Source organism: Arvicanthis niloticus, chromosome 5, assembly GCF_011762505.2.
Source record: "Arvicanthis niloticus isolate mArvNil1 chromosome 5, mArvNil1.pat.X, whole genome shotgun sequence".
In the NCBI taxonomy this organism is placed as follows: domain Eukaryota; kingdom Metazoa; phylum Chordata; class Mammalia; order Rodentia; family Muridae; genus Arvicanthis; species Arvicanthis niloticus.
This window is the reverse complement of record NC_047662.1, coordinates 30,988,554-31,000,646: the sequence shown is the minus strand read 5'-3', so window position 1 is coordinate 31,000,646 and position 12,093 is coordinate 30,988,554. Positions and strand designations below refer to the sequence as shown.

Here is a 12,093-nt window from a genome sequence, read left to right as displayed (position 1 = left end):
ATAAGATGGGACTTGAGCTATGCCTTCAAATGAAGAGTAGAAATATAATAGTTCAGATGTATTAGGTATGACTCAGGTAAATAATTGGAGTGCAGGGCTAGAAAAACAGTGGAGGTCTCAAGTACTTAGTCAAAGACTGAAGAAAAAGACTCAAGACTGGGACAAATAAATAGATCAGTTTTGAAGGATGCCACCACTTAATTCATCAGGTCAGCTGGCTCATGCATTAATTTGGAAGAATAAGAAGCACTGCCAAAACCAGGCTGAAGACAGATGCTCAGGAAACTGACCTTGGAAACCCTTGTTTTAGAAGGCTACAGAACAATTTATGTCTCCCTTCTCTGTGGGAACCTTGTGCATACTCAGACTGTCCAACTGCACCAGCTCCTGTTCTCCTAACAGATTCTCCTAACAGAGAATCCTTTGTTCCAACGATCCAGTTTGATAAAATGACACAGAGGCCAGCACTCCCATCTGGTGCAGGGGCTGATGCCATTCCACAACACACCCTACAGGAAGTAGCTTGAGATACACAGCTGATTGATGTCCACAGCAGTAACTTTGTGGCAGGGTGGGGCAGGGACTGGTGAAGCACAAGAAAATTCTTTAGCCACTGAGTCAGATAAGTCCCAAAGTTTCTGACCTTCGAAATCCTCAAGGAAACAACCCTATTTCATAACTATTTTTTCAAAAATGCTGAGAGGAGCCACATGAACTTCTCTATGCAGTGTCCCCAAATGGTTTCATCAGCTAATTCAAACATAATGTGGAATCTGAAGGAAGGTAAAGAAAACCCAATTGCTATCTTTCTAAAAGAGGGTTGTGTAACTTTCATTGTAAGGGATTTTTCTGTGTATTTTAGCATAGTCAGTAGCAACCACTAGTTACTATTAGCAGTGCCCCTATCAATGACAACATTCAGAACACAAGAGATAGGTATACAAATATCTGCGAGTTTGAGGCTAGGCAGGGCTACTCAGTCAGATCCTATCTATAAAAAGAAAAGACAAGGAAAAAAAGAACAGAACAGAACAGAACAGAACAGAATGGAACGGAACAGAACAATGTCTTTGGACACTGCTAACTGTCTCCAAAAAGCAAAAATGCTCTGTGTAAGAACCAGGGCATAGTATGAATTTTACATCAAACTCACCTTTTAGTTCCATATAAAAGTTTATTTGTATGTTGCTTGGGTAGGTTATTTTTAAGTATTTTAAAATTTTTTCTATAAGTCCCTGTGTGAGTTTGTACTCAGATGTACAAACTCACACAGGGACTTATATACAGCCTCTCAGAAGCCAGAGGCTCTCCTGGGTCAGCAGTTGGTTACCAGTGGTGTTGAGCACTGGGGGTGCTGGGAATTGAACTTATGTTCTCTGAAAGACAGAAAGCTCCTAACTACTGAGTCTCTCTCCAACTCCATTGAGAAAATTTGTTTTGGTTTGTTTTTTCTCCTAAACTCAACCTGCCAGAGGGTTTCTCTATGTAGCCCTGGCTGGCCTAAAAACTCATTCTGTAGACCAGGCTGTCCTCCAACTCCCAGAGATCTACCTGCCTCTGACTCCCAAGTGCTAGGATTAAAGGTTTGTGACACTATGCCCAGCTAAGTAACATTATTCTTATGTTCAGGTACAACAATGGTGGCAGGAAAATCTTGTGAGGGCCTCTGGTGTGTTTCCCATGAATCTTGTACCATCCTTGAGAAGGACAGATTGTGTTGAAGTCTTAAGGAAGGTAAGAGGAAGCATATTCTTCTCATGGCTAGGTTTTCCAACTTAGGACAACTGAGACTTGGAAAATATCCGTTTGGCAGGAGACAGTCCTTTTTGGCAGTTCTGCCTTTGGGCAGTGCCCTGACTGGATTGCCTGCAGGGCTAACTTTTTTCTTGGCAAAGAGGTCAACTGTACTACCTGCCAGGTCAGAGCTGCTCTATGTCCCCACAAGTTCATGACTTACTACAAATGCATAGTCACCTAGCTTCAAATTGCCCAGGTCTTCCCATGTTGTCCAGGCTGGCCTTGAACTCCTGCCTTCAAGGAGCCCACCTGCGGGCTGTAAAGATGGCTTATTGGTTAAGAGCACTGACTGCTCTTCCAGAGGTCCTGAGTTCAATTCCCAGCAATTACATGGAGGCTCACAACCATCTGCAATGGGATCTGATGCCCTCTTCTGATGTCTAAAGACAATGACAGTGTACTCATATACATAAAATAAATAAATCTTAAAAAAAAAAAAAAAAAAGGAGCCCACCTGCTTCAGCCTCCTCAGCAGCCAGGATATAGGCACACACCACTGCACCGGGCTCCAGTGTAATTTTTAAGGGTCCAAACTAAGTCTGAGACCACTTGTACTCACTCTAACACATAGCAATGAACTGTCTAATGCTGCATGGATGTGATGAGCTCCATCATCCATGTTCAATAATAAAACTCATTTAACAATAAACACAATTTTTGCATAGGTTGTATTCTGGGTTTTTTTTTTTTTTTTGGGAAATAGATTTTTCTTTCTTTTTATACAAAAGTGTATGATGACTTGTAGTTGAGAATGCTAGGTATTGATATTGTATGTAAAGAATAAGCTCAAATCAAAGTGCTCAGTCCTTTTCTTTGGTTGATGATATATTTGTTGCTTAAAAATCTTTTTGCTATCAAAAGTGAGATCTATAAGCATTTATTTATTTATTTTTTGGTTTTTCAAGACAGGGTTTCTCTGTATAGCCCTGGCTGTCCTGGAACTCACTTTGTACACCAGGCTGGCCTCAAACTCAGAAATCTGCCTGCCTCTGCCTCCCAAGTGCTAGGATTAAAGGCATGAGCCACCACTGCCTGGCCAGCAGGCATTTCTTGATGACATTCTATTCAACATTTCCTGAGGCACTAGGCTTCTTAGGAAAATGTAATGGGTAGAAGCCTCAGATTCTGTCAAGGATGCTTACACTTAAAATACTAATCGGCAATACTTTTTAAGTGATTTTTATTAGCTTTTAATTCTTAAGATTATAATATAATTAGATCATTTCCTATCTCCAACCCCTCCCATGTTAGCTTTGCTCTTTCAAATTCATGGCCTCTTTATCTTTAGTAGTTTTTACTTGTATATGTGTGTGGCTACACACACACACACACACACACACACACACACACACACACGCAGATACATAGGCATACATACAGAAACACACATACACATTCATTGTTAAATATATAAATACAACCTGCCTCAGTCTTTAAAATGTTACTTGTGTATGTGTTTTCAGGGCTGACCATTTAATATTGGGTCACCAATTAGGGAAGACTATTTCTCTTTCTCTCAGTATTCCTTAGTTGTCTGTAGTTCTTTGTCTGGGGGCAATACTTTAAAAAGAGAACTAGAAAAAGTTTGACATAATGCAAAAAGTTTCTTTGCCTCCTCCCCATTCAGTTGGTAGTGGGGGTGGAGAGGATTATCACAGTGCATTGGAATTCTAGGGGGTGAGGCAGTGGAGGGTAGACACATAAGGGTTACAAATACCAGCAGCCAAATTTTGGGTTGGCTCCAGAGAACAACTGACATTCTGTAATCTCCCCTTAAAGGCACAGGACAAGGAAGCTCCCTGAAGTATTTCTACACAGGAAGTTTCTCTTCTCTTTGGAAATGCATCATCAGCTAAACACCTGCATCAACCACTGTTTGTATACAAGTCTCCTATGCCAGGGAAAGTGTCCAGGACATTCTTCAACAAGATATAGATTATCACCAGAGAAACAAAGGCTCCAGAGATGGTCTAAAGACAGGCTCATTTAAAAGCAGTGCTGCTAATACACACACACACACACACAGTCATACTCAGATTAGCAGGACACTGCCTGTAATACAACACTTAACTCAAACAGCTTGTACCTATCCCAAACGTGGCAATGTTCTCCCAGAGCAGAAGTTTTACAAGAGGCCACCGCTGCCTCCAGGAGACCTCTGGGAATATCAGGAGATACTGGTTCTTACAACTGGGAAGTTACTCCTGCTAGTACACACAGGTCCGTGATGCTGCTCAACACCCTCCAATTAACAAGACAGCTCCCCACAATAAGAAACAACTGAGCTTAAAATGTTAACAAGCTGAAGGTGAGAAAGCCAATTTAAGGTATTTTCCTTTGGACCCCAGCTGCCACTGGAGTAGCCTGTTGAGAAAAATAAAAATAAAAACAAAAACAAACCCAAAAATCAAAATAGGTCAAGGTTCAGTTATCACTAGGCCAGGGAGGATGCATGAGGGTGGAGTATACCTCCTGCTGGTTGCTTTAAAAGGGGTATCTACAACTCCATCAACAGACAGGTTTTTCCTGCCTTCTCTCCTAAGGCAGGTAGAGAATTCTGACCTCATTTGCCTTATCACTAGTGACTCATTCACAGGCAGGTGTAATAACTGCCAAACCTTGGATGGGCTGATAATGCCTTTGTACTATGGTGAAAGGAATGAAGAAGTATCTGTGCAAATTGGCAGTCTTTCAGCACCACACTGGATCCATCACCCAAGGGTTTTCATCTGTGCACTTAAGACCTTGGTTACCCGAGGGGGCAGGAACCAAAAGACTGTAAAGAGCTCTTGCTCTGCTTTGCTAGAAGGCTACCCAACTCTGTCAGAGAAGCTGCAAGTATCACTGACCCTAAACTCTGCTCAGCTTGTGTCAGGACAGTAGTTCTCAACCTGTGGGTTGCAACTCCTTTGTGGGGGTCAAAGGACCCTTTCACAAGGGCCACATAGCAGATATCTACATTATGATTCACAACAGTGACAACATTATAGTTATGAAGTAGAAAGAAAATAATTTTAGGGTTGGGGGTCACCACAGCATGAGGAGTTGTATTAAAGGGTCGCAGCATTAGGAAGGTTAAGAACCACTGAGTTAGGAGAACAGTGCTAGGAAGTCTGCTGCTGTACCTCCATCCCATTAGCCAGACTCTAAAAGAAGAAGAAAGAAAGAGTCTGGGGGCTGGTGATGTAGTTTATTAGGTGAACTACTTGCCAAAAGCCTTGGTCCCAAAGGCTTGGTCCCAAAGCCTACCCAAAGCCCTGGTCCCATTCTCTAGCACTCCATAAAGGGAGGCATGGAAGCCTGTAATCCCAGCACTTGAGATAGGGCCAGGAGTCAAGCATGACTGTTGTTGGGGGAACAGGAGTGCAAAAGAGAGGTGGAATTAAGAAATGATCTCAATGTTTGACAAAATCTACAGACACCCCCCCCCCCCCCCAGCTTACTCTTCTCAGGAAGGTCACACTAGGGGAATTCTTTGGCTCAAGTTTCACTGCTACAAACAAAGGTCCCTCCTTTTTTATTAGACATACACAATTCCTTTTCCTCAGAAACAGAATTTCCTGAAAAGATTAGCTAATATCTTCTCCTCATATTTTCTGAAAACATGCTCCACAGTCATGATTTCTGGAAAAGCCTCTTCCTTCCTATTTCCCACAGAAAGTAACACAGAGAAGGAGCCCTGGTGAACGTCCGTCCCAATGCAAAATGGCTAAGGACTTTACCTGCTTAGAATGGAACGGCCTCTTCTCTAGGTGTATAACTGATACTCACTAGCCAATCAGATTCTACAAATTCTGTGGAGGTGGTGAAAGGAAAACCTTCCCTAGGAAGAGTAACTTTTAGTTTCCCCACAGACTAACTGTAACTCTATGGTTTATCAGTACTGCAGTCCTAAGTCAGCCTGGAGGAGCTCCATAGAGTGGACAATCTGCCCCTTCCTCAGAGTTAGTCAGGTCAAAGCATGGTCTGTGGCTGCTTCACAAATTCTTATCTTTTCTTAGATTCTGTGCTAAAGTGTGATCCTATTAAAAACAGAAAACTTTAAGCTAAAATGCCCCTTAATATTTATGTTCATTTGATTTTTCTTAATAAAAATGCTTTGCATCTGAAAGCTGAGTCATGCTTTATCACTCTGGTCTGATGCTGGAGCAAGGGAAGGTTAGTTGATTGTTGACCTACAGCACATCAATCCAGACACTCAACACTTACTCCCATCATGAACATGACTCGGTTCTTAGAATGGGTCCAGAAGATCTCCACACCCCCCCACCCCCCCCCACCCCCCCCCCACCCCCCCCACCCCCCCGACCCATGAGACACGGGAGGAGACAAACGGGATTCGAACGCGCGGGTAGAGAGAGCACAGAGGGCCCGCACCCTCTGCAGGCCAGCGCCTTACGCGTTCGCTGCCAGAAGACCTTTATGCAACTCCTAGAGGGCTGGGCAACTGACTGAAAGTTTGCCTCTCATTGTTTTCATTTCCCAAGACTGCAGCCAAGAGACTGTCCCTCCCTCCTGACCCAAGTCCTCTGCTGGGAGGAGGCCAAAAAAAGGAAAAAAAAAAAAAAAAAAAAAAAAAAAAAAAAAAAAAAAAAAAAAAAAAAGCCTCCCTATTAGGAAATTTAGTGAACAGGATTCTGACTTAACCATCAACCTTGAGAAAGCGTAGGAGGTATGACCATTTTATAGTAAGTACATATTGACTTCCCCTTCACTTCTGGGCTTGCCTTGTCAACATCCACAGCCTGTAGATAAACACCTGCCAGAACCCAGCTGACTGATTTCAGCCTTTATAACCATACTATTGGGTGGTAGGAGCTTATTCTTAGAACACAACGAAGCTAGCTGGTGACAGCTAAGTAGCTACCGAACTCCGAGCATTCTGAGGGAACTAACACTCTAGACATAAAGCTCACCCAGTGATTCTTCCAGCTTCATCAAAATCCAGAACATCTCTCTAAACCAGCAGTTCTCACTCTGTGAACTCCTTGGGGTGTCCAAATGACCCTTTTACAGGGGTTGCCTAGGACCATCTACATATCAGATATTTACCTCATAATTCGTAACAGTGACAAAATTACAGTTACAAAGTAGCAACAAAAATAATTTTATGGTTGGCAGGGGGGGGCGTCACCACATATGAAGAACTTTATTAAGAGGTTGCAGCATTAAGAAGGTTGAGAATCAGTGTTCTAAACCAAGAGAAAAAAGACTTATCAAATCCAAACATAGCTTATCCCCTCTATGGGCTCCTTTTGACATTAAACGCGTGTTTAATGCTTTTTGCTTGCTTTTGAAAAAAGGTCTGACTTATATAGGCCAGACTGGCCTTGAACTCATGATCTCCCAACCATAGCTCCTATGTGCTATGATTACAGTCATGTGCCACCGAGCCTGACTAACACAATTTTCACAGGCTTGTTTACCTCATTTTCTAACTCACTGAAGATTGGACTGCTACAGGTAGACCCAGCACTGCTATTAAGGGGACAGCAGAAGTGCACTGGTGACCTTTGGGGAATGGTTTCAGAACCTCATGCTTACCCAGATTCACACATTCTCAAGTCCACTTTAAAAAGTCACATAGTAATTGCATCTTCTCATCTACTTTAAATCATATCTAGGTCACTCATAATACCTAATGCAATATAGATACTTGTTAAGCTATGTTGTTTTGAAATTTTTATTATTTTTAATTGTTATATTGTGATTTTCTACTCTGGGTTTTTTCTAAAATAATTTTCAACATGTAGTTAATTGAACCCATCTATACAGAGATAAAAATGTAATTCCTAACATAATGGTAGTGGGGAAAAACTCAAAAATTATCTCCTTACTATGTATCTATATAAATAGCCAATCTAACTGGTATAACACTATAGAAACTACAAAAAAGCACTTTTTTGCCTATTCTATGATTAGTCCTCTACTGAAGGTTGAGTCTTATCAAAGGGATATAACACTGTAGACTGAGGTGCAGCTAAGGGACCGCTGCACATAATGGCTTCTGCACATAATGGCTTCCTATTGCAGATCTAGCATGGACAGGGTCAACCTTATCAGCTAGCTCGGTGAGTATACAGAGTACATCGGCCATTTGTTTCTTGATGTCAGTGATCTCTTGTGATTTGGATGAAATAAGACTTGTTAAAGTGTTTATGGTCTTAGTAAGGTTGAAGACCTACAGGCTGAGGCTATCAACTGATGTGGCCAAATTCAACACTAAGGATCCGAGTTGAGAAATATCAACTTGTGGTTGAACGACTCATCATCGGTTGTTTGTGATCAGTATAAGTAATTCTCCTTGCCTGCCTGGCAAGGTTGCTCAACAACCCTGTTCCAGCCTGGTCTACAGAGTGAGTTCTAGGACAGCCAGGACTACACAGAGAAACCCTGTCTCGAAAAACCAAAAACCAAACAAACAAAAAAACCAAAAACCAAAACAACAACAACAACAACAACAACAACAACAACAACAACAACAAAAACCCAATCCTGTTCCAGAATAGATGTTCTTGGACTAGATCCTCTACGGATATCAATAGTACCTTTGCAGAGAACCTTCTGATTGGAGACCTCAACCAAGTCTGGGTTTTCCTCTCTTTGATTGGGACTGGCTATTTGTTAACACAGTAGAACCTCAGTAACTCTACCAAGCAGAGAACCTTGTCTGGATTCATTGATGCTTTTTATAGCATGGCTCCACAAATAAGCACCTTAACAGGTACTCAAACTACAGTGATTCAGGAACATTTACTATAAAATAGTCCTGTCTCTTGAATCCTCAAAAATACCACTGTAAGAGAACAGTATCTTCTTTCTAATGTTAACTTGCACCCTTTAGGAAAAATGTACACATAATACATTGTTGAAAAAATGAGGCAGGTTGGGGTTACAGCCCAGCAGAATACTTGCCTAGCAAGTGGGAAGCCCAATATATATCTATGTAAAAAAATTTAAAATAATTCCTTCACAAACTAGGACCTGTTGAGATAAAACTGTTTTGGAGCCTATAGGAATAAACCTGAGTTTTCTAAACAAAAATCATTTATCTAGTTAGATGGATAATTTTAAGTAACTCAGATCTTGGTAAACTGGAAAAAATGGATGCATACTTATACAAGTTTCTGCCTGCAAGACCTTTGGGGAAAAAAAAAAAGGAAACATAAACATATAAGCTAACACAGGACAGGTAACATTGCCAATGAAACAGAGGTATATATGTCATGAATTTTCTCTAACTACCAAGACACTCAAATATGATGATCTTTTGTAGCTACAAATTACACTATCTCCAAATGTGGCTTTTGCCATATCACACTGGAATCTGGTCTATAATGTTATAACCTCCCAGGATTAGTGTACCTCTGCTTTAGTGCCAGTAACCCCTTACTCCTTTTTGCAATAAGGTCTTACTATATAGGCTGTATGAGAACTTGCAGTGCTAAGACCTGAGACTATAGGTGTGAGCTACCATGCCCTCACTTTATAGTCTCATAAGGAGTATTATCTGTGGAAATAATTAGCATTGGTGATAGAATGTAGTACAACATATATTATAGCAAACCTACTCCATGTGCCACGAAGGGTATACCAGCAGAGTGAGGAGGCATTTGGGGCATTTGCAACTACAGCAACTCTTGAGCACAGGCTCACAGTGGGAGACAAGACCCAATACATAAGCACTTGACCAGCAAACCAATACTTTGAAGTCTAGCCATTTGATCACTTCCTATTGTTTTGATTTAGATTCACAAAAACCAGAAAATGTAACTATGGTAAAGGACTAAACATTTTGCAATTAAGACTTCCCAAATTCCTATAGGCAAGGAATTTGTACTTGAGGGGGGTCTTAGGAGTCAAAAGCCTGCTCCTTGCAAATCAGAAATTTCTTTGAGTCAATGTTTCACTTAATAATTTATGAAAATCTTACATTGTTTCATTATATATCAATAAAGTTTCTCTGAAATGTGCACAGAATTAACATTTTAGGAGAAGGCTTACAGCTCAGTCTCAGAAAAAGGACCATGAACACTTTCACTGCAGTTACCAAATCCGTTCATTTGAAAGTTTAAGAAATCATGAAGAGATTCTTAGACTAAGAGACAAGGCTTTCTATCATATCCTTAATTGGCTATAAAGACAGAAGGAAATCACAATAAAAAAATGTTCAAAACCATCGTCTTAGAAATCTAAAAAGACTCATTGGAGAGATGGCTTAGTACGGACTACTCTTCCAGAGGTCCTGAGTTCAATTCCCAGAACTCTAAGAGACTCTTAGACTCTATGCACTGTGTTTTGGTGGTAATGGAAGGAAGAGTTAGAAACCAGACCCAAGTGAAAAAGACGAACTCTCAATTGATATCTAAAATTTAAGCATTATCGAGAGAAAGGAAATTAAAAAAAGGAGGGCAAAACTTACTTTAAAATCTGCTAGCTGCTGGTTGATGACATCCACTTCAGTCCCCACAATCCACTGAAGTGCTTCTCCCTCCTCTGCAGCTGTGGCGGCATCATTGAGTGCTTTCAGTTTCCTATAGAAGTCCTCTACCCGGTCCAGTGTCAGCTCTAGCTGCTCCTGGCGAGCTTTCCCTCGCTCTGTCAGTTTACCACACTGCTTGTTAAGGGCTTCTAGCTCCCTCTTGAGACCCAGTAAGTCTAAAGTACCCTCTTCCTCCAACATTTTTCGACACTCTGCTTCAGAGTCCTCTATGTCAAACCTGAGGGCTTGGATTTTGTTAAGGAATAATCGTACATCCTCAATTTGTGACTGGAGGCTATCTGTGTCTCTACCAATGGCTCCCATGCCATCTAGCTCATCATCCAAGTCAGCCAATTGAGAAAACATTTCTCGGACTCGACAGTGGAACTGCCCAATCCCCTCTAGCTTGTTTTCCATGGTCAAGCAGCTACTATTCACTCTTTGCTTCACTTCAAAAAACTCCTGCTGTGCAACTTCTGCTTGATGCACAAGTGGGGAAGCATCAGATCCATCTGGAGCGTCTTCTACAAGTCCCTGAGTGAAGTTCCTCAGGTAGTCAACCTGAGGTTCCAAGGCCTGCAGTACTTCTTGCTGAGCCTTTAGCTTCTCCAGATTCTTGTTACTACAGGCTTGAGAGCCCAGGGCATCAAAGATTTCAAGCTGGTGTTTGGCTCCTTCAACTTTCTTTTCAATATTCTTAAAGCTTTCCTGGAACTCCTTGAGCCTCTGAGTCATTTCTTCTAGAGAGCCCGTTTTAGCCTGTAGCTCCTCGGTAATGGCATCCATGTTCTGGTTGAGTCCAGCCTTCTCATCTCGGATCTCATCTTCATCTATTTCTGAAGAATTGATCAGAATGTCAGCAGCACTATTCAGTATTTCCAGCAGGGAGCGGCGCTTCTCTGCCTCACTAAGCATAGCCTTTGACCTTAAGAGGCTGGACTCCAGTTGCACTGGATCCAGGGTAACCTGCAACTCAGACATCTTGGACTTGCAATCTTCTATCCAGGGAACAAGGTCTTCCACATGCCACTGATACTTCTGAGCTTTCTGCAGACAGTCCTTGAGCCTAGACTGTCTGTCTGCAGTTTTTTTACTAAGATCTTCCCAGTGGCTTTTGAGTTCAACCAGTTGGTTTTGTAAAGTCTTTTTCTCTTCTCCAGGAGGCACAGAAAGCAGCAGAGACTCTCCCTCAGCCACAATCACTTCATAGGAACCACTGTGTTGATTAAGGTTCTTCTGAAACTCTTCATTTTCTTGTAGCTGAGATTGGAGCCGTTCCAATTTTGCAGAAATCGGGCAGTTTTTTGCTTGCTGGCTTTGTTTTTCATCTAACCAGGTCCTCAGCTCATCAAACATTTGCTGGAATTGCTGGGTGCTGGCAAGAGCTGCCTGGAGTCTATTCATGCGATCAGCTGACATAAGAAAATGAAATTAAAATCAATCAAGCCTGAACATGGGATTTAAAATGTTTGCTAATAGTGTCTGGTCTAATCTTAAGAATAAGAAACAAGTAATACTTGAGAATCTGCCATAAAAATAAGAACAAAACCAGGTTCATACTATATACATTGTATCTGACTCAATCCTTTGATCAACCATGTAACATGACCTGACACATTTAAGTCAATAAAAACTGAAAGTGGGGCTAGAGAGATGGCTCAGTGGTTAAAAGCAGTGGCTGCTCTTCCAGAGGACTCAGGTTACCCAGTGACCATATGACAACTCAAGACTATCTGTAACTCCAGCTTCAGGGGAGTTCCAGTTCCACCCTCTCCTCACACAGACATACATGCAGGTAAAACACCAATGCATAG

At 41.6% G+C, this 12,093-nt stretch overlaps 1 protein-coding gene across 19 annotated transcripts in view; it reads right to left on the bottom strand.

The window, feature by feature from the left end:
* The window catches only part of Macf1 (microtubule actin crosslinking factor 1), a 336,209-nt gene that overhangs the window by 72,089 nt on the left and 252,027 nt on the right, over positions 1-12,093 (bottom strand). For all 19 annotated transcript variants that reach the window (XM_076934251.1, XM_076934254.1, XM_076934256.1 and 16 more), the window contains one exon: positions 10,220-11,691. In XM_076934251.1, coding sequence (XP_076790366.1) covers positions 10,220-11,691 — 1,472 coding nt within the window. The remainder of the gene's footprint in view (positions 1-10,219; positions 11,692-12,093) is intronic.